We start from the raw sequence: 27,926 nt of genomic DNA on the forward strand, positions 1-27,926 counted from the left end.
TGCTCAGTGACCTCTAGGAAGCGGCAGAGGTGGCACTGTAACCCATGCCCAGTCCACAGCTCACGACTTTTGGCCCACAGCCTGGAAAGGGGGAGCAGGGGCCTTGGGAAGAGAATAATGCTAATGACGGGTTTCCCCATCCCCTGCGGCCCTCCCTCACCGCTGGGCCCGGCGCGGTCACCCGTTTCACACCCGGCCCCCAGAGGCGGGCCCCTGCTCCGAGGGGTCTGCCGGTGGTGGACGACGCAGACCCCCGCCTGCACCCGCACCCTCGCCAGGAGCTTCCCGTCCTCACCAGCCCCTGGCTTTCCACCCGGGGCCCCCCGTCCCAGCGGCTCCTGACACCCCTCGAGGCTCCACGTGGGAGCGGAAGGGAGGCCTGGCCCGTCCGGCCGCCGTGTGGAAGAGGGGACTTCAGCCCCAGGCGGACAGGAGGAGAGAACCCAGGCCCGGGAGAGGCCAGGAGGAGGCCTCGGCCAAGGCTTGCCGAGCGGAGTCAAAGGCACTGAAACGCCATCTTAATCCCGCGGAGACTCAGTTTCCCCATGTGTAGAACGGAGGGCAGTGACGACACAACCACTAGAGCTCCATTTACTGACTTCTCAGCGGGTCCCCCAAGTTCACCACTGTACCCCACCCGCCGGCACGGCGCCGACACAGGCTGGGCGCCCGGCGGACGCTCGCTGAAGCCGGGGGCTGCGTTAAGCCCTTTAAGATATTCGGTCAACAAACGTTTACTGAGTGTCCGCGACAGAGGGTCCCCTTCTCACCGGCGGCGCCAGCGCCGTCGCGGTCAGTCTCACAGATGCGGAAGGAGGCTCAGGGGTCCCTGACTCGCGACGCTCTTGTAGCCCCTCTGGGCTGCGGCCCGGCTTCCCGGACGGCGCCCGGCGGGCGGGCAGGCGGCCCGGGCTTCGCGGGCGGCGGGGGGCGGGGTCTGGGCGCGTGGGGCGGGGCTCGCCCTTGACAGGCAGGCCATGGCGGCGTCTGATAGGCAGAGGCTCCGGGCGGCGGGCCAATCGGCGGCAGGGGCGGGGCCTGCGTCGGCGCCGTCCGGCGGCCCGCGGCGCTGCCCAGTCGCCCGGCGCCGCCCGTGGAGCGCGTCCCCGCCGCCTTCGCCGCCCGCGGCCATGAGCTCGCTCCGCCCGGGCCGAGCCCGCCGCCCTGTCGACTAGTGCCCGCCGCCCCGGACCCGCCTGCGCCATGGAGCCGCCCGCCTCGAGCCAGCCCGCCGGCCTGCCCTCGGCCAAAGGTAGGCGCGCCTTCCGGCCCGCGCCGCGGCCCCCGGCCCCCGCGGTCCCACCCCAGCCGTCCCGGACCCGGCGGCGGCTTCCGACTCGGGACTGCATCCCGGCCCGGAGCCAGGGGAAGGGCTAGGTCTGATCGCCCCGCTCCGGGTCGGCAGCCTCCCTCCGACCTGCTCCTTTAGGCAGTAGTTGCACCCTGGACAGGAGCTCTCCCAATCTGGGCCCCTCAGCTGGATCCAGGTGGGCTTCACGCCGATCCTGCCCCCGGCCCCCTTCACTTCTGGGTCGCAGGGCTGTGTCCGGGCTGAACTTCGCTGACTCCCCATCTGGGCTCCAGCGATGCTCCCTTGCTGGGGATCTCACTGGATCCTCCCCGGGCCCCCCCATGTGGTGCCCTGGCCACACTCCAGCTCAGAAATCCCTGTTCTTCCCCAGCTCTCTCCATCCTTGTAAGCCCCACATCGCCCCAATCCTGGCCGGCCTGCACCCCGTCTTGCAGCCCCCAGCAACCTCTTTTGGCTTCCCACCGTGCCCTAATGCACGGCCTCTCTCTGTCAGCTCTTTGTCTCCACTTGCAGGCTTCTCTGTGCACTTGGGGACCTCACCCTCTCCTGCGCCCCGATGTCTCCAGGGTTGACGGCTACCTGGCCTGTCTCTGCTATGGGTGGGTCCTGGGCGAGCTGCTAGGCCAGGGTGCTGGGCGTGCAATTTGGCTTGCTCTTGTCTCCTCCAAGCAGCCAGCTAGCTCCCTGACGTTTCTGTGAGGTGGTGGCTGTGGCAGCAGGATTTGTCGTGCTGGGGGGGACGGGGCTTGAGGGCCGAAGGGGGTTTTTGCAGGAGGCGGAAAGGACGTTTTTGGCTTGTCGGAGTCTCAGCAGGCTGGGTCATGGGAGAGACTTCCTAATTGGACGTAGCTGTAATGAGGGGGCTGCCTCCTGGCTCTCTAGACCTGCTCCTGCCTCCCACCAGCGACAGAGGTGCCTGAGGGCCTCGGTTTCCGTGTCTGTGAAGTGGGAGTGGACCCCCGGAGTATGACCTAAGGTAGTGAGTGCTAAGTTTGAAGCGAGCGAGGGCAGCGAGCTGAAGAGCTCAGCCTGGGCAGGGCGCGTGGTGGGTGCTGAGGCAGGGACGGCTGCTGTGCGTCTTGTTCCTGTTACCGTTTTTCTTACTGGAAGGGCCTCAGCCATGCAAGGTCAAGGCCTTGCCTCTGTTTGGGGTGCAGCTGCAGAGTGAGGGGGAGAAGGGTAACAGCTGGCACTTAGTGGGCCTCTAATCAGGGCTTGTCTCTACCTCTCTTTCCCTGGAGGGGCCCAGGTAGTGGGAGGGCATGTGGGGTCCTGGGGAGGCTGTGGGTTCTTCGCTGCCCCTGCTGCGGGCTGTGGGCCAGAGCCCAGCCGGCCGGCGGGTGGGCGGGATAATTACGTCTTACGTAAGTGGGAGGTCCGGGAGGCTGGATCCCTGACCATTGCCCAACGGCTGTGAGTAACGCGGGAGGCACTCGGGAGTGGGGAGGGAGGTGTCTGGGGAGGGACTTGTACTGTGCAGACCTCGTGGAGCCTGGGAACCGGGAAGTCAGAGGCTTCCCCCCGTGCAGAACCGCGAAATCAGACACTTCTCCTCTTCTCCAGCTCAGGGTCTAGGCCTGGCTTGGTCGGTGCTGTGGGACTTAGGGCAGGGCCGTCAGCCTCTCTGGGCCACAGTGTTTTCATGGGTAGAAGGAAGAGGTTGGAAGCAGTGTTTGTTTTTGAAGCCTCTTTCAGCTCTTCCAGACAGGGAATGTCTCATCAAAATAAGAGTTCAAGTTGCAGGGTTGTGAAGGGAGAGGAGGGATTATGGATGTGAAGGGAAAAAGCACTTTGGGGAGATACTGCTCAATCCCCATATGCTGTGTGACTTGAGTCCTGGGATTGCCCTCTCTGAGCCTCTGCAGAGAGAAGGCCAGGATGAATTTCCAGTTTGTGGCTTGAGGTAACAGATAATGTTGGGAGGGCTGGATGGAGGGTTAGGGGCCTCCATAAGACCTAGGAACCCTGTCAGCCTCTTTGGGGTCTGTGGAAAGAGGTGTGGGGAACCACAATGCCCCCCTCACCAAAAATCCCAAGAGCTCCCACTTATCAAGGTTTTTCCGTGTGCAACGTGCTCTCCCATTTATTCCTCACAGCCCTGTTTACAGAGGAGGAAACTGAGGCTCAGAGGCATTCAGTGCCTTGCCTGAGGTCACATGGCTGTGACAGATGGAGCTAGGGTTCCATCCAGGGCTGTGTGTCTCCACAGGTCCCCCCAGTGCTCCTCTGCGTCCCACTCCTGGGCTGGCCACTTGAGCTGAACTGGCGGGACATCTCCACCCCCCATCGCACCTCCGTCTAGGAGGCCGTCCTGGGCCGGAGGACGGACTGAGCCAGAGGTGATGCCTCTTGCGTGCACAGCCCTTCACACTTGGCACATTTCATGCTGCTTTAGTCTGACCCATTTGACAGATGTCAAGACTGAGGTCAGACAGAGGGAGTGGTGGGACGGAGTCTGCAGTGCTGAGGGCCCCTGTGCCCTCCCCATCCGGGCCCGGGCCCCAGCCTCATGCTCTTCTCCACCTTCTCAGAGGAATTTGGACAAGCAGGGCGTGGTCGGTGCTTGGCCTTGAGGAAGCTGTGCCTTTGCACCTCCTGCCTGCGCCGGGTGCCTGCCCGTCCGTCCTCCAGGCCTCAGGCCGGTGCAGTTTTCTGGGAGTGTGCAAGGCCCCAGGCCCTAGAACCCTGCTGGTTTTCCCTGGCCTCCTTGCCCACCTGCCATCTTTGGCTGGGGTCAGAGGCCAAGGGTAGCTGGCGCTGGGCCAGTGGGCAGGGGCACATTTGGTAGGCGCGTGTTTGGGTCTGCTGCCTTGAGCCCCGTCTGTCCTCAGGGGCGCCGTCCACGTGCTGTCACTGCCCCCGCAGGCTCTTCCTGGTTGGTCTTCATGTGGCTCCCGGCTGCCCAACAGGGACACTGAGGCTGCAGGGGGCAAGCACTGTCTGCATCCTGACCTTGCCTCCTGTGGCTGCTGCCCCCGCCCCCAGGTCCTGTCCCAAGCCGGCTGTCGGAAAGCCTGGAGGGTGGCACCTTGGGGACTTCCCCCACCCCTGGCGTGACGCACAGGAAACTATCAGCCAGCCTGTGGCGCAGGGCCTGAAGGGAGCAGAGTGCTCAGCGGCCCGTGTTGGGAGAGGGCCGGGCAGCGGGGGCTTCCGGCGGGTGAGTCAGCGGGCACTGGGTGCTGACTCACCTCCTGGGCATGCTGGCCGACTGGCTGCTACCTCGAGGGGCAAAGCCACAGCTGCTGGGTAGGCCTGGGCTGTGAGCCTTGGCCTTGCAGGTTGGCCTCTGGCCCTGAGCTGGACATGGGAGGCGACCCGCTTCCTGGGCCTGGGACTGGGCTGGGACCCCCGGCGGGCCTCCTGGGCCTGTGCCCGCCCCGCCCAGGAACTTCCTCTGTTAGGCAAGGGCCCTGCTTCCTGTCGCACTGGAGCAGGAGCAGGTGGCGGCGGCCGTTCACCCCCGGCCCGGCGCTCCTCAGGCTCGCATGCACTGCGGGCGCTCTGGGAGGCTGAGAGCAGGACTGGTGCGGGGTCAGTGTGAGCTCCCGGAGGACAGGCCTGGAGAGTGATGACCACGGGCCCAGCCCAGCCCAGCCCCTTCTGTGTGTGCTGTCGGACAGGCCTGGTCTGTCCAGGCGTCGCCCTCCGTAAACAACGGCAGAGCCCTGAGCACGGCCCACTCCAGGGGAGAGGCCCGGTCTGCTCCCCTGCGAGTGGGAGTGGGGCCCTGCCTGACTGTCCCGCTGGCAGCTACGAGGATGGATGGAGACTGCCTCATTCTGCTCTTGCTAAGTGTCAGGCCCTGGGCACAGCAAGACTGTCCTCTGTCCACAAAGGACCTTGACAAGACAGGAAGTGGGAGCAGAGCCTGGGCTTGCGGGCTGGTTGGGCCTGCGTTGGAATTCTGACTCGCTCCACTGCTTCCTGACTTCCTCATGTGCCCTCTCTGATCCTTGGTCTCCTCTTCTGTAAAGTGGGAGTAAACACCTCTTCCTTGCTTTGTGGTGGTGAAGACTGGAGATGGAGTTTGTCAAACATTTGGCGTCAGGGATTATTTTCTTGCTTTGGTCATGGCAGTTGTGCACTGGTGGATGGGGAGGCCGGTGATGGACTTACAAGCTCTCTGACATGAGGACGCTCTGGCTGCAGGTCCTGTAATGCCAGCCAGAATGGACCAGGCTCTTTCCCCACTGGTCCCCAGGCGGGAGCTGGGGGCTCCCTTGCCATTTGGGCCTTTTTGGGGAGGCCCGTGGGGCACAGAGAGGCCTGAGTGCCTGCCTCTTTCTGCAGGTGTTCCTCCCCCAACGTGTGGCCAGGGACTCAGGAGGATGCGCCTTCCTCGGCCCGCCCTCAGTGGGTGGAACTTCCTGGTGCCGGGCGCAGTGCTGGCTGTGGGGCCGGGGGAGCCAGGAGTGCCCCGACTGTCGAGGAGCTCTGCCTGGGGAGCAGAAGGGGGCCTTGGGAGCAGTGGTTCTGAGAGTCCAGATTGAAGGTCAGGTGTGTCGGTGGACAGTAGGGCCAAGCTGGGGGAGCAGCGGGGATGCAGGGCCTGGCTGGGAGCAGGCGGCCGTGGGGAGCGTTCTCAGTGTCTCAGGAGAGGTGCAGTGTGTCACTGTTGGGCCTCAGAGGAAGAATGCTGGGAGCAGCACGGAGGACACTGCACCAAGAGCCCCATGCCAGCTGGATGGGGCTGTGAGCAGGGCTGCCCTGAGCTCAGCTCCCACTGACGTTGGTGTTCGCAGCCCCAGCAATGGTCCATGCCTCCACCTCAGCTGGGCCTCTTGGCGTTGCCACGTGGTCAGGCCTGCCCAGCTGCTTCTGTGGGTGCCTCTCCCAGCAGTGACCATGGGACCCTGGAAAGCTTCGTGGAAAGGGCATGCAGAGCAGATGGGCTGGGCAGTGGGGTGGCAGCGTGGTGGGCCCCTCTGCAACTCCCAGACAGCAAGTCTGGGCCTGCGTGCGACCCCGAGAGGGCCACCAGGCTCCGCCCAGGGCTCCCCCCATCACAGGTCCCTGTCACCCTCCCCTGCCCTGAGGGTCCTCTCTGGGGTGTCATGGCTGAGCTGGCATTCCAGGGCCCACCTGGCTTCTCTGGGGAGGCCATGTGCAGCTGCCCCTCCCAGCTGGCGCCCTTTCCCCAGTGGCTCTGCACTGACCCTCCTGCCATGCCTGGGCCGGGCTGCGCCCTGCAGTGCTGACACCTCCTGGCCAGGCCCCAGCCGGCAGGTGTGGCCTTCTGTTCCTTTTTAAGTTTTTAATTGTGAATATATCATAGACATCAAAAGCATATGTAGAATGTACCTCTGTATTTTAAAAAATAAAAATAAAATGACTTCTGTGTACCCAATACCCAGATAAAAAAATTGAGGATTGCCGTGCCCTCAGTCCCCTCGGAATGGCATCTCCCTAACAGCTGTCCTGACTTTTGTATTAATCGTTTGTTTATTATTTTTTAATTGAGCTCTAACGCACATGTGGTGTATTTAAGCTCAGTGTCCTGCAGAATCCACTGTCGTCCGTGGGGCCAGCACTGCTGTGTGATGGTGGGGAGAGGCTTGAGCTGCTGCCAGGCTCAGGCCTGTCTCAGCTTCACTCACGAGCTGCGTGGCCTCCATTTCTTCATTGGCATCGTGGGGTTGATACTAGAAACTAAGTGGCAGGGTTGTTAGGAGGATTCAGTGTGTTGACAAGTGGAAGTGTGAGTGTGGGGGCTGGCTCAGAGTTAGTGTATATGAGTGTGTGCAGCTGCTGTTCTTGTTGCTTTAAGTGCATCTTAAATTCCTGGGCGCAAATTGTGCAGTGCCCGGCCTGTGCAGCTGTACTGACAGCCCTGATTTTTCTCATACGCATCACTGTGCTAACACTGTGCTACCAACTTGGAAGGTTTGTCTTAAGGATTGCCTGAGCCAGTGGGTGTGAAGTGACACATGAAGGGTCTTGGATGTCAGCAGAGGTGTTTGGGCACCATTGGGAGTAAATAGGGAGCTGAGGAGCATTGCTCTGCACCCAGTAAGTAAGCATTTTGTCAGTGGCTGCTGCGGTGTGGGCAGGAGGCCTGGGTGGGGGCTGGAGAATGTCCCTTACCTTCTTTGTCCTTCTGTGAGTCTGCGCCTTGGCCTTCTGGGCTACCCTGTGCCCTCTTGCTACTGGCACCGTTTGCCCCATCCCGGGTTGCCTGGGGCAGACGCAGGAAGGGGCAGTGAGAGCCTCCTGGGCCAGCCTGTAGGGACGGCCAGGTGGGAGGGGCTGGGTCTTGCCTGGCTCCTCCTGGACTCCCTTTGTGCCCCCACCCCCGTGCCTCCCTGTTCCCAGCCCCACAGAGAGAATGAGACTCCACCCCTCAGGCCCGCCAGGAGACTGTTGAGTCCACGGGCATTCTAGGTGCCCAGGCCATGCTGAATTTGCACCTGAGCTACGTGTTGGCGTTTCTACCTCCAAGAATGTCTTTTTAGCTATTTCTCCCTGTCGACCCCATGTTTATAAGATGTTGTTTGATACTAATGGTGATAAAGGCACGAACAGCGTTTGTTAAGGAAAGGTGCTTTTCCTGTCTTCACGAGCTGGAGCCGGGCTGTCCATGCTCCCGGTGGCCCGAGGGGAGCCTGTGGGAGCCTCGCCCCCGAGGCTCTGGGCAGGCCGACGACGTCGCTCAGGGAACACGCCTCCACTTGCAGCCTCTCGAAGCCTAGGGCTTGGGCTTTACAGTCTCGGGGCCCACACTGTGGTCTGGGGACCCACCTTGATGACTGGAGGCCTTTGGGCCAGGGCCAGGGCTGCCGCCAATCCGACCCGTTTTGTGCCCGCTCTCTTCTCGCCCCACGGGTCCCCAGCACTGTGGTGTGTTGTCACCACTCACGGCAGGGTACGTGGCCTAGAGTGGTGTTCCTTGCCTGAGGTCACATAGGTCTGTCCTGGGAGCTTAGCTTGTCAACTCTCTTGGAGGTCAAGGCCTTCGCACTCTGAATGTCAAGAGAGGAAACTGAGGCTCAGAGAGGAGGTGTGGCTTGCCTACAGTCACACAGCAGCTCAGGTCTCTTGATGCCATAGCTCCTCCTTCCCCACTCACTCAGTCTCTGTTGGCCTCTGCCAGCGTGGCTGGGGGCAGGCCGTCGTGGCCATGGCTGAGGTGTGGGGAGGCAGGATCTGGTGGCCCCAGGGAGAAGCACAGGCCCGGGAGCTCAAGTCCTGGCTCTGCTGCTGCCCTGGTGTGTGACCCTGGGTGAGTCCGTGGGCCTCTGGCCTTGCCTGTGCTGGACAGCCTCCTGGACACCGTCCAGTGCCAAGCGGGCCTGCTGCCGGGAGCCCAGCCGCCCCCTTTAGACGGAGGAGGACGCGAGGCCCAGGGCCACAGCAGCCTGGATGCGGCTTCGAGGAGGTTTCTTCCTTCCTGCTCTGTTCTGATAAATTCCTCACATTTGGTGGCTGGAACTGCCTGTCAGGAGGGTCTCAGAGGTACGGAAAGGTGGTTTCTTGCTTCCGCTTGGAGCCTCCCTTCCTCTCGGAGCCAGCGTTCCTCCCTCCGACCCCGCCGTGCGGCCTTGGCTTTCCCCGCCGTGGCCTCCGCGTCCTCCTCTGTGCAGCGGGTCCTGCTCGTCCCTGCCTCTGGGGTGCCAAGCCGCTCGAAGGAGCAGGGGGGCGCCTAGCACAGGCCCGGCTCGCCCATGTTGCCTCCCGCTCTTCTTTTCCTTCTGGGAGCTGGGTCTCAGGGCTGAGCTCCATGAGTGGACTTCTGGTCAGCTGGGCACGTGGACAGGGCCGAGTCACCCTCCAGGGCGCTGGCCCCGTGAGCTGCTCCCTGTGCCCCGCCGCTCGGCCTCCCTGCCTCGCTCCCTCGGCCCACGTCCTGTGCCTGCACCGGCCTGGCTCTCGCGGCTCCCGGCCGCCTCAGCAATGCCCCTCCCCAGCCTCCTCCTGCAGAGTGCTGAGCATGCGGGGACGCGTTGCAAGTCGCCTGCACTGGCTCCCATGGGTGCTCCCTTGCTCCTTTGTGGTCTTGTCTTTCCCCGTAGCCTGAGTCCAGCCCTGCACTGTGGCCGGTTTTAGCTGGGTCATTCTGGGTTGTGGGGCAGCGTCTCTGGACTCTACCCACTAGAGGCCAGTAGCACCCCCCAAGTTGTGACAGAATGTTTTCAGACATTGCCACAAGTCTGTGACCAGAGCGTCATTTCGGGAGGGCGGAGCCCTGTCTGCTCGCTGGGGAAGGGATGATGTTGAGTCCTTCCCGTGTGCTCTGCAGATGAGAAAGGCCCTGAGAGGCAGAGGGGCCAGGTGGCCACCCCGTGGCTGGGAGGAGAGAGGCCAGGCAGTGGGGTGGAGTGGCCTGCACGGCCCCGTCTGTTGCTTGCCTGTGGACTGGGGTCCAGACGGGACCGCAGCAGGGGCCAGGCTTGGCACGCAGAGGTGTTCAGTAAAAGAGAGAGCCCTCCCCTCGTCTGGGACCTGGGGAGAGGGCCCTGCCACACTGGGGGCCCAGCTGGCCCCTGCTTGCAGAGCCATGTCTGTCCCTGCTCCCTGCCTGTGCTTGGTTGTGGTGGCCCCTGAAAGCTCCTCAGAGAGACCGTGGGGAGGAGGATGCAGCCTCGGGCAGACATGGCTCTGAGGCCTGTCTTGGCTGTTCCTGCTTCATGCCTCTGCGCCTCAGTGCCCGTCCGTGAGCTGGGCGCTCTGAGTGCCCCCGCCGTGGAGCAGCAACGCTGCGCTGGTGTGACGACCTCAGCAAGCACGGATGCTGAGTGTCAGCTGCGGGGCACAGGCCTGGGCTTGTCAAGGCCACAGACAGCAGCTGTCAGGCAAATCTGCTGCCTGTCCCCTTCTCGGGGCCTCAGTTTACCACCTGTGTAGTGGGGGTGGGTTGGCCTCGATATCTCTCCAGGGGACCCCCCACAGGAAAGAGGTGATCAGCTGAGTGGGGCAGGTCTGGGAGGGGCCTGGGTGGCCTTGGGACATCTGGTCTCCCGTGTCTCTGCAGTGGCACATAGTCCCTCATCTCAGGGGCACGGACACTCAGGGCCCAGGACTTCTCTGGTGGGATTGGAAATCGCGAGAAGCTCCTGAAATACCCAAAAGTAGGGGGTGGGAATAATACATTGGGAAGCTGTGGGGTGTGGCTGAGTGTGTGGGGTGTGGAGTGGTCTGCCCCACACTGAGCAAGGCCGGCAGGGTCCCTGCTGAGGGCTGCTCGCCCCTGCCTCCCCATCCCTGGGGACGGGCCCCAAGAAGGAGGGCGTAGTCCAGTCTGGGTAGAACCTCCCTGGGCCTGGGGGTGGCGGCAGGGGAGGGCCTCTCTCAGGCCCTGTTGGTCATGAGGCCAGACAGACCTGTGTCACGCCCCCCACAGACTCCTCTGTGAGCGCAGGCAAGCCCCTCTCCTCTCTGACCACCTTGGCACAATGGACCCACAATCACACTGCCCTCTGGGGCTGCTGGGACTATTTGCAGTGGTTTCTGGGGCTGGGGGCCTGGCGCTATCTTGGGTACTGCACGTTTCCAGATGGCTCAGTCTAATCTTCCTTGGTCAGATACTGTTAAGGCATGCCACGGATAACCTCGCTGGACATGCCTGATGACCTGGGAGGTTGGTCTGTTATCCCCATTTCACAGTTGAAGCCATGATGCCCAGAGAGGTTAAGTCATTTCCCTGAGGGCACACAGCCAGGAAGTGGTAGAGTTGCAGTTTGCACTCAGTCTGCCTGGCTCCAGAGTCAGTGCTCATGAGCATTTTGCTAGCTCCCTCTGAGCAGTAACTACAGAATGGCGACTTGTGAGAAGTGACAGAGAGAAGCCAGCTGGGCACAGGGAGAGCCAGTGACGGGGGCTTAGCTGGATAATCAGGAAAGCCTCTCTGAAGAGGCGAAAGGTGAGGGTCATCAGCCGGGATGAGGCACAGGGAAGAGCATTCTGGGCAGAGAGAACAGAGTGTGTGAAGCCGTGAGGCGGGAAAGCAGGTGGTTTACTCCAGGAATGGCGAGGGCTGGTGAGGTGGCGGGGGGTGGGCTGCACTGTCTGTGTCCCTCGGGGCAGTGGCTGGACTCATGTTCCCTGCCTGTGGTGCTGCTGGGAGAAGGGGCCCACTGAGGACACGCCGATGCTGGTGTGGTGCCCGTCTGGGGCCCTGCAGGCTGAGGCTGGCGGGCTTGCTGTGGTTTGCCGGTGGTGGCCCGTGATCCTCCATTTGTTGTGGGGATGGGTGCCTCCATGGGCCTGCACCTCGTCAGCCCTAGGCTGCCTGGCCATCTGGGCCCCGCGCTGACGTCTTCAGTGGACGGTGGCAGCAGCTGGTGGCCTGCGGCCTGTTTCTGGGCCATCTCCATGGTGACCTCAAGCACGGCCTCTGACAGCTGGCCTGGTTGCCCCGTGGAGTCCGTGTCACTCCAGACGCAGGTCTGGTGACCCTGATGGGCAGGTGGGCAAGAAGGCTGGACCGCACTCCCTAGCCCGCCCAGCCCCCGTGCTCACCGCAGCCTCTGGCCCTCCCCAGGCCTGGCAGAGGGGTGGCTGGGAGCCCACCTCTACTGTGAGCCGCGCTCCTCCTCACGTGGTCCTCACCCGCCTGGCACGGAAAGTCCCTTGGCAGATGGGGAAACTAAGGCTTGGTGAGGGGGAGCACGTCTTACGACGTTCCCAAATTCCCAGGCGGGAGCTGGGTATGAGGCCCGAGCCAGAGGACGGTGCACCTGGGCTGAGCGTAGGGAGCCCGAGCAGGTGCTGACCTCTCACAGAAGGTGTTTTCCTTTCTGCTTACAAAAGCATCGAGTCAAGAGTAAAAGCTGCCCGTCACCCCCGCTACCTAGGATGGACCCTCTTACTGCTGCGGAGAGGCAACGGTGACCCTGGCGGCCGTTCATGGGCCAGGATAGGGCCGCCTACCGTGTGCCGCAGCCCGCGCCTCGTGCCGGCAGAGGAGACTCCTGCCCGGCGGGCGGGCCTTTCTCCGTGCCCCACGTCACAGATGTGGGACCTGAGGGGCGGAGAGGAGCGTCCGCCGGGCCTCAGCGTGGGCAGAACTGGTGCTCTGTGGCCAGCGGCCTGCACCAGTCTCGGCCGCCAGAGGTTGGCGGTGGCTCCTCAGCCAGGGAGAGCCCAGAAGTGGCCTCGCTTTTCTCAGTGTCCCTCCTTCTGGGGGACATGCTGGCCCCGAGAGCCAGGGAGCGGGGTTCTGTGCCGCCCGAGGCGCCCAGCGTGGCCCGTCGGGGAGAGCACAGGCCTGGCTGGTCTGCGGGTGCTGCTGGCCACTGGCTCTCTGAGTCTGCAGGTCCAGGAGGGACCCAGCTGGCCCCTGGCTCCCTGTGCTGCGACTTCCCCTCGGAGCCTCAGTCTCCCCAGGCAGGGAGAGGCTGAGAGCTCTGCCGCTGCGTCGGAGTGTGTCGCTTTGGTGGGTGAAGGAGCTTCTGGGGAGCCCCGGCCCTGAGGCCTGGCCGCAGGCGTCCCTGTGAAGTGGGCGGAGGCGCAGCGGCGGGGCGTCGTCAGGCAGCTGGGACTCTCCCTGGGCGGGATCGCTGGGCGGCCTGTGCTGCAGCTGCTGCTGTCGTCTGTCTGTGGAAAGTCGTTCCCTGAGGCCTCCAGGTCGGCTGGCGCTGTGCTCCTGCTTTCACAAGGGCTCCACTGCGGGTGCTCTTTCCAGCCCCATTGTAGAGAGGAGGGTACTGAGGCTCAGAAAGGCGTCCAGACTTGCCCAAAGTCACCCAGCCTGTAAGGGGCAAAGGTGGGATTTGAACATGGGGAGAGAGAGCCCATGCTTTTGCCTGTAGAGTTGTACCAAGAGGCTGGTGTGGAGACAGTGGACCCCCCTGGCTCTGGGTTGTGGAATGTGCCATTGGGCACTGACTTGGTATCGGGCATGGGGGCCGCCTGGGTCAGGGCTACTGGCTGCTAGAGCACAAATGAATGCACCTTGGGGCCTGGCATCTGGCGGTCCCTGGAGTGCCTTCTGTGCGAGGCTGCAGGTGTGTGCCTGCAGCACCCCTGCGCTCTGCCCCACCCCAGCGCAGGCGCGGGGACCCATCCCTGCCACGGTCGTTCCGTTTCCTGGCTGTTCGTGCAGTTCCAAGCATAGCTGGGCCTGGGCCTCATCTTCCCAGCAGCAATGACAGCCTCTTCCCTCACTCCACAGCGGTGCCGGCCTGCGTGTGTGGGCCGTGCCAGGCTCACAGTGCGGCACTGAGGCCGCTCAGCAGGGCCAGGCAGCCACTGACCGGTTCCGAGCCGGTTCAGAGGTGGCTGCAGGGCCTGCGGCCTCCCAGTGCTTGGTGCACGCCACTGCGAGCGGAGCAGGGGGTGGGCTGGCCGGGAGGTGGGAGGGACGCCCAGCAGGAGCAGGTGTGTGGGCGGCACCTTTCTGACGGGGTGGTTCCAGGGAGCCATGGTCTGGTCCCAGCTTGGCCACCCGCATGCTTGGTGACTGGGCAAGTCCCTTTCTTCCTCTGGAAAATGGAGCCCCTTGCCAGGTGCCTGGGAGTGGGGGCTCCAGACTCAGCCCGCCCTGCTCCTCGCCACCAGGCTTCATGGTGCCTCCGAACCGTGCACCGTCCAGCACCTGTGCGCTGACCCCCTTCAGCCAGCTGCATGCAGGCGCCTGGCCACGCTCTCAGCCAGCCCAAGAGTGTGCACAGTGTGGCTTGGGGAGGTGATCCCCCTGGCCTGTCCTCAGGGGTCAGGGTGAGGGAGGTGCTACCTCAGGGCTCAGGCTGCCCACTGCCCTGGAGAAGGGAGCATCTTCTTGGGGTGCCCTCAGAGAGGGCAGCCAAGGCAGGAACTTTTCAGGATGGGAAAGAAATGGGCACCAGGCTTTGGCCAGAGGCTCCTCAGCCTGCGTCCACTCCAAGCCTCCCAGCCGCCCCTGAGGTGAGCATCCGGTCCAGGGTGACAGATGGGGAAATCAAGGCTCAGAGGAGGGGTGGGCAGCAGAGCTGGGACCTGAGTGGAGCTCTGTGTACCTTAGATGCTCCTCCGCCACGGTGAGCACCACAGCAGGGGACAGAGGCCGTAACAGTTTCCTGGGGCCGCCAGGACAAAGCACCGCAGACCAGACCTGGGGCTGAAAAGACAGAAGCTTCCTGTCTCCAGCTCTGGGGGCCGGAAGTCCAAGATCAAGGTGTGGGCGGGGCCGGGAGGGAGGAAGTTGCACGCCGCCGTCTTCTCCCTGTGACTTCACGTCGTCTTCCCTCTGTGCATGTCCTTCTCTGTGCCCAGATTTCCCCTTTTTATAAGGACACTGGTCATGTTGCTTAGGCCTGCCCTAATGACCTCACTATGACCTGGTCATCTCTGTAGCGACCCCATCTCCATTAGGGTCACACTTTGAGGTGCTAGGGCTCAGGACTTCAACAGATGAATCTTCAGGGGGCACACTTCAGCTCTTAACAGAAACTTGGGACGTAGGCCTTCTGCCTGGGGTGGGAGAGCAGGGGCCTGGCAAGAGGCTGCTCAGACGTGGCCCCGTCCCCTGGGGTGGGGCTCAGCAGCAGCTTGGCGGCACCCTGTGGGGGCAGGTCTGCCACGAGCCGTCTCCTTGGGAGTGTGCACCTGAGGTGTTGTCTTCCCGGAGGTGCGTATTGGGTGGCGGCCTGCAGCCGGCTCCCGGCAGCACTGGCAGTGCTTGGGCCTGTCCAGCATGGGCTGGTCACGTCCTCTGGGCACCCAGAGGCTCCGGGACCCCATCCCAGCGCTGACCACACTGACCCTCAGCCTGTCTCTGCACTGGGGCCTCTGGAGGGCAGGGGGCCTGGGTCATCTCTGTCCCCAGCTTTGTCCAACCCAGGGTCCCCCAGGACATGGATTGACTGAGCATTGACCTGAACCCATGCCTTCACTCTCTTCTAGGAAAATCCAAGAGGAAGAGGGATTTACGGATAACCTGCGTGTCCAAGCCTCCTGTGCCCAACCCCACGTGAGTTGGCCTCAGTTTCTCCCCCAGCTCAGCCTGGAGAGGCCTCCTGAGGGGCAGGTGGAGGGAGCCAGCAGCGGCGCCTCCTGCGAGCTGGGCCTGCTGGGTGGCCATGGGGCTCGCAGGCCCTGCGGTCGGCCCCGTGCCCTTCTCGCCGTCGCAGAGGCGGAAGGCGAGGCCCCGCCGTGTCCGTGTGACCGCATGGGTGCTCCGCAGTGGCGGAGATGGGGTGCCTTGGGGTGGGCCTCTGCCCCTGCTGGCGGCGGTCCTGGTCCGGGGAGGCTGCGGCTCTCTTGGAGGCTCACGGGGCCTGCTCTCTCCCTGCAGACCGCCCCGGAACCTGGACTCCCGGACCTTCATCACCATTGGAGACAGGGTTGGTGTGGGCTGCTCGTCTGGGCTGAGGCCTGCGTGTCTTCGAGCCTCAGTGTCTTCGTCTGACCCCCTTGGGGCCCCTGGGACGGCTGTGGGGGGTGGACAGAGCTGGGCTTTGGCGAGGAGCCTGCTCCCTGGGTGCCGGCCGTGTGGCCCTGGTACCCACTCTCCAGCCCTCCTGTCGGGAACGGGGCTGCCCCAGGGTCCTGCGAACCAGAGCTGGTCTGAAGTTTCTTGACCTCAGAGTTTGGGTCATGGGCCACGTGTGCCCACGTCACCCGTGGGAACAGCGTGTTGAACATGCACTCCTGGCTGTACCTTCAGGTACGCCGCTGCCTGGGACCCTGCATTTCACATGCACCTCCTGATGGCTTGGGCACCGGTGATGGAGATGCTGGCTCAGGGACTGTGCGTCCCCCACAGGACATGCCGAGGGTCTCCAGGCAGAGACTCCGCTCTGGGGGCCTCTCCTTGGCTGACAGCCCTTCCGAGGCTTATTTCCCCCCATGTTCGTCACTGTTTGCTGTCCTGTTCATCTACTTGCTTGTTCCTTATTATCTGTCTTTCACAAGAGAGAGTAGGTGGCCCACACTGCCCATCTGAGAGCAAGACCTTTGTTTTGTCATCTCTGCGTCCCCAGTGCCTGAAACAGGGACTCGCATGTGGCTGGTGCTCCATAAAGATTGATGGAATGAATGACTGATTCTCAGCACCGCCTTGGGGTGGGCGAGGGGGTTCTCCCTGGGGCTCCTGCGCCACTGGGAACGTGCACAGGCCGTCTGATTTATGCCTCGCCACAGCCTTTGGGCATTTTTGATGGGAGGCTCAGAAAGGTGAAGTGACTTGCCCCAGGCCACACAGCAGAAAGTGGTTGGTATAAGACTTGGGGACAGATCTGACTGACTGGCCATCTTCTCTTTCTGCTGCCCCAGCTGTTTCCACTGGGCCAGGTGTGAGGACTGGCTCCCAGCTTGGCCACCACCAACCCTCTCTCTTTTCTGTCCTCTAAGAACTTTGAGGTGGAGGCTGATGACCTGGTGACCATCTCGGAGCTGGGCCGAGGGGCCTATGGGGTGGTGGAGAAGGTGCGACATGCCCAGAGTGGCACCATCATGGCTGTGAAGGTGAGCAGAGCCCCCGCCCCAGCCCAACCCTGCCAAGGCACCTGGAGGCTGCCCGGAGGAGGCCTAGGGGCTGAGCCTGCCTGTGGGTACCCCTCAGAGCTCCTGGCCCTCAGAGAAGGGACAGGGAGGTGCTCACCCCTGTCGCGTGGCCCCTGAAGCACCGTCCTCTCCCCTACAGCGGATCCGGGACACCGTGAACTCGCAGGAGCAGAAGCGTCTGCTCATGGACTTGGATGTCAATATGCGCACGGTCGACTGCTTCTACACCGTCACCTTCTATGGGGCCCTTTTCAGAGAGGTGTGGTCCTGGTGGGAGGGTGGGAGGTGGGTGCTGGGCAGGGGACTGGCAGCTCAGGCTGCCCTCCACCTGCCTTCCATGCTCACACCTGCCCCGTCGGTCCAACCTGCAGCCCGGCATCACTCCCAGACCCTTGCTGAGTGCTCCCATGTGCCAGTGCTCACAGGTGTGAGTGACACCGAGGCCCTGCCTGCTTGTCACACCGCAGAGCCAGGTTCTGGAGAGCTCGGGCCAGGTGCCGGACCACTTGGCTCCCTTGCTTCCTGGCTGTCAGGACCCCGCTCTGTGCCATAGTTTCCTTGTTTGTGAGATGAGGCTAGTGATTGTACCTATTTCACAAAGTTGTCATGATGATGAAATGACGTGGCCCGGGGCCTGGCACTCTAGAGTGTGCTGCACGGCTCTGCCTGTGTGACCATGTGCTTCGCCGGCGTCCAGGCCAGTGGGGTGGGGCTCTGACCAGGGGCTGCCGTGAAGGTGGGTGGGGGTCCGATTCTGGTCTACCGGAAATACTGGATGTGGGGTGAGAGAGGGATTGAGAGCTAGGCCAGGGAGGGTGAAGGGTGGGCTTCTGCCGAGGACAGCGTGAAGGGCTGGGGTGGGGTGCCCACAGGGACCAGGAGTCTGGATTGGGTGCGCTGAGCTTGCGCTGGTGAGTCACTACCTAGAGTTCGGGGGTGAGCTCAGGGCTCCCCATGCCCGGCCTTGCTCCTCGAGCACCTGCGGGTCTCTGCGCTTGCTGGCTGCACTAGACCCAGTGGTGGGTCAGCACTTCATCATCCAGTCATCCGATTGGCTAAGCACCCGCATTGTGCTGGGCGCAGGATGTCTGTCCCTGTGCCACTGGGGGACAGACGCACGCCCAGGCCTCACCACATGCCAGCTCAGAGCTGCCAGAGATGCCCAGGGGCCTGCGGGTACCCCAAGATCGTGAGATGCTGCGCCCAGCCTTTTCGGAAGGTCTCCTGAAGGATGCGCAGGAGATGCTGGGGCGCTGGGGCGGGGGTGAGGGTTAGGGCACTGCAAGTGGAGGAGGGAACCATCTGCCAAGGTCAGATTTGGGACAAGCCATGTGTGCTGGGGGCTGTGGGGACTGAGGCAAGGAGGGGTCTGCAGGGCTGGGTCATGGAGCTCAGCTGGCGCGCCTGGTCCCTGAAGCCCCTGTTGGAGTGACACAATCAGGCTTGTTTTAGTCACTTCTCCCTAGAAACTTCACTGGAGTTAGGGACCAGCTGCAGGGGACTGGGGGAGACCAGAGGCGACAGAGCTGGGGGAGGCTGGCGTGTGGACCTGGCAGCACAGGCAGACCTGGCGGGTGGAGCAGCAGGCAGGTGGAGAGACTTTGGGAGGCAGAGTGGAGGAGTTGGCAGCTGAGTAAGTGCCTGCGGGCTGAGGGGGGCGGGCTGGCGCTGGCACAGGGCAGACTGTCCCGTCACAGGAGTAGCCCTGGCGGGCCCGGGCTGACCTCCAGTGTTCACCCCAGGGAGATGTGTGGATCTGCATGGAGCTCATGGACACGTCCCTGGACAAGTTCTACCGGAAGGTGCTCGAAAAGAACATGACGATTCCAGAGGACATTCTGGGGGAGATCGCCGTGTCTGTGAGTGGCCTCAGGCCCCCGCGGGGTTGGGGGTTCAACATACACAGCCAGAGGCCCCGGCCCTGTTGCGGCAGGCGCAGAGCCTGGCTGGGCGGTGTGTCTTGGGTGGAGAGCTGTGGCCCTGAGCCTGCACCTGCCCCCTGGAGGCCCAGCTCCCACCCGGGACCGCAGCCTTCTTGCTGCGGAGACCCCGTAGCCTGGGGCTCCCAGAGCCGCTCAGATTTAGCAATTCCCAGAGCTCCAGGTCTGTGTGTGTAAGTCCTGAGCTTCTGAGGCCATTTTGAAAAGGGACTTAGCATTTCCAACTTCCTCCTACTGAAACGCCCTGAGGAGCTCACCGAGGTGCAAGCTAAGTCGGGAGAAAGAGAGGTCCGTCCAAATATTTGCCTTTTGAGGTTGAATGTTCCTAGAAGAGGGCAGCAACCCTGGGCTTGAGCATCCCGGCAGTCAAAGGAAAAAGGGAAACGGAATCAGCCGTACTGGGGTTCCCAGTCCTTACTGCCCTGGGGGCGCTTCACACATCCTCCACCTGGGTAGTGAGTCAGACTCTGTGGGGTAGTTCCTGAGGGGAATGGCTCCAAGCACGTAGGCCACTGGCCCTGCTGAGGCAGAGGAGAGGAGGCAGGGAGCCTGCAGAGGGCTGGGTTCTACACAGAGCCCAGCAGGGGGTGGGGACGGCTGCCCAGGGGGTCACAGGTCTCCATTCTGCAGGGTGTCGGGTAGCTCATTTCTCTAGTAAAGGCTCGGCCCGAGACCCTGGCCGCTCAGAGCGGAGCAGGAGGCCGGTGGTCTGTACCCAGAATGCCAGGACAGCGGGGCCAGTGTTGGGGTGCGCACAGGAGCCTGGGGTAGTGAGGGGCTGGGCGTGGATGTGGGAGAGGGGACAGACGGGCTCGGGGGTAGGCTTATGGCTGTCATCGTTGACGCAGCCGGAGTCACGTCAGTCCTGTCTCTCCCTTGTCCCTCTCCCGAATGCCAGATCGTGAGGGCGCTGGAGCACCTGCACAGCAAGCTGTCCGTGATCCACAGAGGTCAGTACCCGGCTGCCGGCCAGGGAGAGCGGCCCGCAGGCTCCTCACAGACACGGTTTCGCCCAGGCCTGCGAGGCACGTGGGCCTCTCCCTGTTTCCAGGAGGAGCCAGCTGAGGCTTGAGGGGTGATGGATGCTGATGTGCCTGTTGGGGTTGGGAGCCGAGCCTGCTTCCCAGTCCAGGCCGCTCTCCAGTTCTCCAAGCCATTTTCCTCAGCCCGCCACCTCCCTTAGAGTTGCTGGTACTCAGAGCAAGGACCACACGGACCTTGCTCTGGGGAGGCTGGCTGGTTTTGCTTTGACCTGTTGTCTGTGGGTCGTGAAGCATCCACACCGGAGTTAGCACTCACTGGGTCTGACCGGAGTTCACACTGTGCAGCTCCCGCTGTGTCGAGATGCAGCGTTTCCCCCTCCACCCCATCCCAGAATATTCTTTCAGCCCTTCCTGGTCAGTCCCTGCCCTCACATCCCCCACACCCCGGCCCAGCCCCACCCGCAGGTCATCACTGTTGGGATTTGAGCATGGAACATTCCAGTGCTGTTTCTGCATATGTCTGTCCTCATGCGCGTCTCCGTAGCCCATAGGTGGGGTGATGTGTTGTGGGTGTGCCATTGCTGGAGGAACCCAGCCGTTCACCTGAGCCGCTCCATGTTGACCCGAGTCGTGAGGCGGCTCATCACGCAGGCCGGCCTCCTGTGTCCGAGCTGCTGCCCTGAGCCACCTGGCCGACCTGCCGACCTTGGCGTGGACGTTTGCCTGGTTTCTTGGTTCTCACCCCGTCAGTGTCCCTCTGGCCCAGGAGGACCCCAGAGCCAGAGGTGGTGCGGGGAAGCGGAGGCCAAGGCCTGGCTGTGAGGCTGCGTGGCTGGGGCGAGGCTCTGCCTCCTGACTGCGTGTCCGGAGTACTGACACAGAGGTGGGGCGCGTCCTGGCTGCGCCACCAGCTGTGTGACCCTGGGCTGGGGCAGTGCCTCTCGGAGCTTCAGTCCTTCATCTGCTGCCTGGGCCCCAGCAGCATCTTCTCCAGGGCGGCTGGGGCATAGAACGAGCCTCCAGTCGAGCACCACAACCCGGAGCTGAGAAAGGTGTCTTCTGTCCCTGGCAGACGTGAAGCCATCCAACGTCCTCATCAACAAGGAGGGCCACGTCAAGATGTGTGACTTTGGGATCAGTGGCTACTTGGTGGATTCTGTGGCCAAGACAATGGATGCCGGCTGCAAGCCCTACATGGCTGTGAGTGGTCCCTGCGCCACCCTGAGTCCTGGGCCGTGGCTGAGGTTCAGGAGAGGACACACCTGGGAGAAAACTGCCAGGTCTCACCCTCTCTGGCCACGTCCTCTGTCCATCGCCTCCCCTAGGCTCCGTATTTCCTGCCACAGAGGAGGCAACCTGCCACCCAGCCTGCCCAGGCAGCTCCTTTCTACCCCTGGTATTAACTGTGCCCCCCAAGTGCCCATTTTGGATGATAAGTTTCGCAGACACCCACATAGAGGCAGCTCGTGGGGTCTGTGCAGTCCTGCCCCTCCCCCAGTGTCCTGAATGTGGGACACCCCCCTCCCCCGGGGGTAGCTGGGAGGCAAGACTTGGGCCTTCACTGCAAGACCCTGGCCCTCACTGGCCTTGGTTTTCTCCTCTTTTGCTTGGGGAGCTGAGACAGGATGAGCACTGACCCCTCAATTTGGGATGGGAGGTTAACTTAGCTGAGGGAGCCTTGGGCGGCCCCCAGGCTAGCCCCTGCCCCTGGGCTGGGAGCTCACACCTCACTGGCCCTCTTGCAGCCCGAGAGAATCAACCCGGAGCTAAACCAGAAGGGCTACAATGTCAAGTCGGACGTCTGGAGCCTCGGCATCACCATGGTACCGTGTGGCTTGCCCGGCGGGCAGGGGCGGGCGTGGGCGCGGGCCAGGGTTGTGCCCAGTCTGAGCTTTTGGGAGGCCCGTGACATAGTTCAGGCCTTGGACAAAAGCATCAGCTTCAAAGCCCGAGAAGGAATTGTGCCATCAAAGGCGACACTGTCCTTAGGGAGTGTCTGCAGGCAGCATGCCTTCCCTGGCAGTGAGGTGTGCCCTTCACCAGAGTTCTTGATGTCGGGGGTAACTTGTCCATTGCACTTTCCCCGGAGCTCCTGGTATGCATGTCGTTTCAAAAGCAAAATGGTAAAAATCTTTAAAGAATCGTTTCTCTGTGAGGAGTATGTTGCCTGTGGGGTCCTGGTGTGTTTCCATGGGCGTGGTAGGATGGGTGGGGTGGGTGGGCTCTCAGTCCTGGCCTGTGGGGCTTGGGTCGGGTGGGGCGGATGCCCAGCCCTCAGCTGGGCTGGGGGCTGCATCTGAGGTCCAGGGGCAGGCCTGGGCCCATGCACCTCGTGTTCTTTCTAGAGCTGCCCGGGAGAACCCCCGCCCTGCCCGAGTCAGGGCTCAGCTCAGGTGTGGGTCGAGGGTAAGTTAGTTATTTAGAAAGGCCGTTCTGGCATCCACAAAGAGAACGGGCTGGGAGGACAGCAACGATGACGGTGTGAAGCCCCCGCCAGTGCTAGGGGGCTTGGCCTGAGACCTGGATGCACAGAGAAACGGGGCCAGCCTGAGTGTCGTCGTCCCCCCGCCCCCATCCCAGCCTCCAGGGTTCCCTGGAGTGTCCAGGTGTGAGTTTGTCCCTGACGTTTCCTGGTGTCAGCACGCTCCCTGCCCCATCCCTCTGGCTTCCTCGTGTTGGGGCAGGGAGTGGTCAGTCACCAAACCAGTCAGTGAAGTGTGTGAGGTGGAGCGCTGTGGAGAGGAGCAGGGGGGCTGGGACTCTGGGGTGGTGGGGACAGCACTGCGAGCTCTGAGGAGGCAAGGGGGCACGAGGGTGTGGGGCGAGGCCCTGAGGCGGGCTGGGGTGGGTCCAGGGGAGGTCAGGGAATGGGTGGCAGTGGGAGTTCAGGGTCGACGTGAGAGTTCTGGGTGTACTGATATTGTGATTATTATTATCGTGGTCCTGTCACCGTCATATGACCAACTTGGTGAGCTGTGTCTGTACACAGAGATGGGGAAGGGACAGAATCACAAGCATTTTGTAGGAGACGTGGAATTGGGTGATACCGTCCATTTTCCTTAATACTGCCGACAGCGGGGCCAGCCCGTGCGCAGCGGTTAAGTTCGCACGTTCCGCTTTGGTGGCCCGAGGTTCACAAGTTCGTATCCCAGGTGTGGACCTATGCACCGCTCGTCAAGCCATGCTGTGGCAGGCGTCCCACATATAAAGTAGAGGAAGATAGGCACAGATGTTAGCTCAGGGCCAGTCTTCCTCAGCAAAAAGAGGAGGATTGGCAGCAGATGTTAGTTCAGGGCTAATCTTCCTCAAAAAAAAAAAAATACTGCCGACACGTTATTTTCAATTAAAGTTTTTTTCTTTAAAGTGGAGAGGAATATCCAAAGTCTAAAGGTGGATACTATCCCTGCAGATAAGAGTTTTCCAACTCCTGAGTTAAAAAATAACAAGAGCAAGTGCTTGCTGTATTTACAGACTCTCCAGAGCTGGTGGGTGCCAGAGACCATGCTCACGACCACCCCACACATACGCTGCCCCTTCTCCCGCCTCTGTCTGTTCATCCGTCCTCATTCCTGGGGACCTTCTGCTGTCTCCAGTGGAAGGTGGACAAGTGTGTGCTCAGTGCACCTTTCAGTTGCCATGTGCTGTGTGACAGATGGCTCCAGAACCTAGGACTGAAACCAAAGACTGTATTATTTCTCACGTTTCTGCCTTCTGGGCTGGCTTCCACAAGGGGAGTGCTCTTGAGTGCTCGCTCGGGAGTGGCCCCGCCCCTCTTCTGCCTCATTGTGTTGGTCAAAGCAAGTCACAGGCCCACCCAGGTTCCAGGGGAGATAGACTGTGCAGTGGGCGGGGCCTGGCAGGCGCCCTGGGGGATCAGCTGCTTGGGGCAGGTTAGGTTTTCCCCACAAGTTGGACAAGTAACAGAAACACTCCGGGAACCCACAGAGGAGACATCAGAGGGAGCAACAGCTCACGCGGCTGTGCACACACAGGCACACAGCCCTTCCCGCGTCGTCAGCTGCCACCGTTAGGTGTTTCCTTCTAGATGTTTGGGCTCTTTTCAAAAAACATACAGAGTTTTTATTTTGCTTTTTCCTCCTAGCATCATGGCATTCCTCTTTCTCTGGGCTGTTGTAAAGCCCTGCAGGCCTTTCTTCCTAAGACTCCACAGCCAGTGCCACCAGCCCTGGATACAGCAGGCCACCAGCTGCCCATGTGTTCTGTCCTTTGGAGATTGCAGTCATCCTGGGGACGACCAGTGAGGTGCTGTGTGCCAGGCACGCCCTTGGTGGTCTCCCTCCGGTCCTCATGGAGCCCACCCTGAGGTGCTCTGGGGGTACCCGAGTGCAGCCACTGGCTGGAAAGTGGAAAGGGCCTCAGTGGAGACACGGGTGGTGCCTGGAAGGCTCTGCCCTCACGTGGCCTCAAGGCTACGGCCACGCCCGCTGCTCTGTGGCAGGCTGGCCCCTGGTACCGGACACTTAGGCTGCTTCTCACATCTGCTGTCACAGGTGACACCACATTGTGCAGCTTCGTGCTCAGATGCTTTTTTTGTTTTTTTCATTTTTTGAGCTTTTTAGAAAAAATTACCAGGAAAGGGATTCCTCTGTCAGGGTTTGGAGACTTTTTTGTTTTCCTGATCATAAACTCAGGCAGGCCGCTGGGGCACTCCCTTCTGCTTGTTGGCATCAGTGAAAATTCTCAGAGGAAGCCTGGGCCTGTCCCGTGAAGGGACACAGACAAGGCCCCGTCCTGCGTGGTGTCCTCTGTCTGGGGCTTGCGCCTCGCTGGAGAGGCGCCTTCAGCTGTGTGGGAAGGCCCTTCCTGGCGTGGTGCTTAGTGATCTGTTCAGGTGCCACTTGCCCACATGAAGTGCTTGTTTGAGTCGAGGCCTCCATGGTGCCCATGGCCGGCAGCGAGGAGCCTCTGCGCTGTTCCAGGCAGGGCCCAGGCAGACCTCATGTGTCCTTTCACCTCGGCGTCAGCTGCTCCGACAAATGGCAGCAGACACCAGGACACTCCGGAGATGCCGGGCACAGCGGGGCTGTGCTAAATAGCGGCCTGCTGCCCATCCAGGTCCTTGCTGCTGCCTTGCGGGAAGGGGCCCAGGGTTGCCAGCTCTGATTTTTCCAGATTAGCTGGAACCTGGGTTTCTATGTAAAATCTTCCAAATTCAGATTGTTTGAAAACCTGACCATGGCAGGTCTTTCTGCCAGCTGGGTCAGAGGAACTAACTGCTTGTGTTCCGCTGGCTTTCATCTTTGGTCTGATGTCACCTGTCAGCCCTTTGACCTGCCTCACTGCTCAGCCCCTGGCATCTGACCAGTGCCACTGTCCCCACTGCAGATCGAGATGGCCATTCTACGTTTTCCTTATGAGTCCTGGGGGACCCCCTTCCAGCAGCTGAAGCAGGTGGTGGAGGAGCCGTCCCCCCAGCTCCCAGCTGACCGTTTCTCCCCCGAGTTTGTGGACTTCACTGCACAGTGGTGAGTCTCCAGCCCTCCCCGAGCCCCAGTCAGCACTCCCTCCTGCCCCGGCCAGATCCCCCGTCTGCCCTGGGGCTGGTCCCCTTCTCCTTTAGCAAATAAACCCAAACAGCATAGCATCACAATATGCACGGCAGAAATAGAGCACAAGGAGAACTGACAAACTGTGGTCCTTGGGGAGGTTTTAATATAGTCTTTCTCGAAATGGACAGAGCAGGTGGACTGAAAAAGAAAACAAAAAGAGGATTTGAATAGCATAAACAAATTTGCTTTTATTGATGTTTAGAACTTTGTGCCAAATTAAAGAATGCTCACGGGAGCCTTATGAAAATTGTGTTTGAGATTACAAAGCAAATAGGGAAAAAGGAAAAAAGGCAAAGTCATGTTCTCTGTGCATAATTAAATAAAACAAGAAGTCTGTGACCAAAGAGGGAAAAGCTTCATGGAAATTCATAGTAAATTCTTCTAAATAACTTGTGGGTTATGGGAAAGATTTGAAATATAACATTACAATCTATTTAGCAGTGAAAATGAGAACAGAACATATCGACATCTCTGTTGTGGGCAAAGAGGTACTCAGAGGAAAATTTGTAGCCTTTGTTTTTTTTACTGGAAGATAAGAAAGACTGAAAACAGATGAGCCTGGCAAACAGGGTCATTGGTCCCCTCGACCCCTTCGGCTGGGGCCTCCCTCCCCCGAGCAGTTGCCCCTTTGGTGTGACTGGTGACTGCAGTGTTTGGTGTCATTTGGTATTGGGATCTTTGGGAGTTCCCCCAATCATGACAGAGATTAGAGAGCCTACAACCCGAGAGCAAAGCAGCTTGGCCCAGGCCTCTGTCGTGTGCACCCACAGACCCACTCCACCCTCGGGAGCTCCCCAGAACAGTCCCGCCCTTCTTCCCTGAGCCCCAGGAGCACTTAGTCCCCTCACTGCCCAGTCAGGGGTGAGGGCTGGACTCACCTCCTCGGTGCCGGCCCGGCCCACCTGCCCTGTTCTCTCCTAGCCTGAGGAAGAACCCCGCAGAGCGCATGAGCTACCTGGAGCTAATGGTGAGTGTGGGCGGGAACAGAGGCTGGGTGGGGCTCTCCGGGAGGGGGCTGCATCCCCTTGCACAGAGGTGGGCAGCACCTCTGGCCGGCCCCTGCATTAGTCAGTCTTGGAGCTAGGGCAGGCGTTCATCCAGGCCAGGCCCTGTGGAGTGGGGCTCAGGCAGTGCTGGGGTGGGTGGTGCAGAGGGTGGGGGTGGCGAGAAGGTGCACCATTTTATCCAAAGACATCAGGGAAGGCTTCACAGAGGAGGTGCCATTTGAGCGGAGCCTGGAAGGATGAATAAGGATTTACCCGCTGATGGAGAGGGTGGGGAAGGCATTCCAAGCAGAAGGCCCATCGTGGTCAGAGGCCTGGCATGTGTGGGGAAAAGTGAGTTTAGCGTGGCCAGAAGATGGTTGGAGGAGGGCTGAGGAGGAAGCCATCAGCGCTGTCCCTAGCAGGGAGGACTTCCTGGGGGCAGAGCTCCTAGAGGGATGAGTAGGAGTTCGCCAGGCAGGAGGAGCATGCAGGGGCTGGGGCTAATTTGAGGGTGTGGGGGCACTTCTGCCTCACTCTTCTCCTGTCCCCTACTAGGAGCACCCTTTCTTCACCTTGCACAAAACCAAGAAGACGGACATTGCTGCGTTTGTGAAGGAGATCCTGGGGGAGGACTCGTAGGGCCGGCGCCTCTGGGGGAGCAGCGCTGGTCCGCACCCATAAGCTGCTGCCGTCCTGGCCGGGGCGCTCCAGGGGGCACGGAGGGGCTGCTCCCACTGGGCTTGGCAACAGGCCATTGGTCCCAAGTGCCAAAGAACGCGGCCACTGGGGTCCCCAGGTGGGCCCCACCAGTGCCTCTGCCTGTGCTGCTCCAAGGACCCCAAGTCTCCAGCCCCCAAGACCCTGGACTTGGAGGGGCCTGGATGCCCCCCGCCAGATGCTGCTGCCCCTCAGAGAGAAGGCAGCTGTGCCTGTGTGCAGGCCGCTGCCCCAGCCCAGGCCTGGATGCCACCCAAGTTGTATATTTTTTTATCTCTTGACTGAATGGACTTTGCACACTCTGGCCCAGGGTGGCCACACCTCGGTCCCAGCATCAGTGGGGGGGACGCACAGGTGGATGAGCCACGTGAATCCCTCTGAGCCCCCACAGGGAGATGCCAGAGCCTCCTGAGGCCCCCCCCAGCACTGGCAGACGGGGCCCTAAGGCCACTTGGGTCGCCTCCCCGGGCCTGCCACCTCCAGGGTGTCGTTTCACTTTTTTTTAATTTATCCTCTTGAGTTTTTCTCCTGCTTTGTGGGTTTGACTTGTGTTCCTCGCATGGTGTGGAGCCGATCCCTGTTCTGCCACCCCCTGGGGACCAGCAGGCCGAGACCCGCCCTCTGCTCTGGCTGTGGTCTCGGGACGGGCCCAAGTCCCTGCTCAGAGAGGTGCTAGAGGAACCATCCAGCTCATTCTTGGGGACCGGCTCCACAGGGGCTGTGGATTTGCTTTCGGTGTTGTTTAAAAAAAAAAAAAGAAAATATATTTTTTTGAAGAAAGGTCTGCCCATCCTGGGTCCTATCCCTAATGGCTTAGGGCAGTTATCTGATTGCTGTTTTAATTAAAAACAAAACAAAACAAAGTGGCACAAAAGGTTCTGTGAGACTGTGTATCATGAGGGCAAGCCCCACTCCTCGGGGAAGGTCTGTGGCCCTAGAAGGACCCCTGTCCCAGGGCCAGGGCAGTGTGGTAGGGAGAGCAGGGGCCTGCCCAC

General features: G+C 61.4%; 1 protein-coding gene across 1 annotated transcript; it reads left to right on the forward strand.

The window, feature by feature from the left end:
- The first annotated feature begins 1,017 nt into the window (after positions 1–1,017).
- On the forward strand, positions 1,018–27,805 carry MAP2K3 (mitogen-activated protein kinase kinase 3). Its single transcript, XM_023653697.2, has 12 exons — positions 1,018–1,252; positions 15,134–15,200; positions 15,525–15,573; positions 16,583–16,696; positions 16,875–16,994; positions 18,478–18,594; positions 19,574–19,625; positions 20,731–20,858; positions 21,404–21,481; positions 25,005–25,144; positions 26,150–26,195; positions 26,770–27,805. The coding sequence occupies exons 1-12, from the start codon at positions 1,204–1,206 to the stop codon at positions 26,851–26,853; spliced, it is 1,044 nt and encodes a 347-aa protein (XP_023509465.1). The 5' UTR covers positions 1,018–1,203; the 3' UTR covers positions 26,854–27,805.
- The last annotated feature ends 121 nt before the right edge of the window (positions 27,806–27,926 follow it).

Source organism: Equus caballus, chromosome 11, assembly GCF_041296265.1.
Source record: "Equus caballus isolate H_3958 breed thoroughbred chromosome 11, TB-T2T, whole genome shotgun sequence".
In the NCBI taxonomy this organism is placed as follows: Eukaryota; Metazoa; Chordata; class Mammalia; order Perissodactyla; family Equidae; genus Equus; species Equus caballus.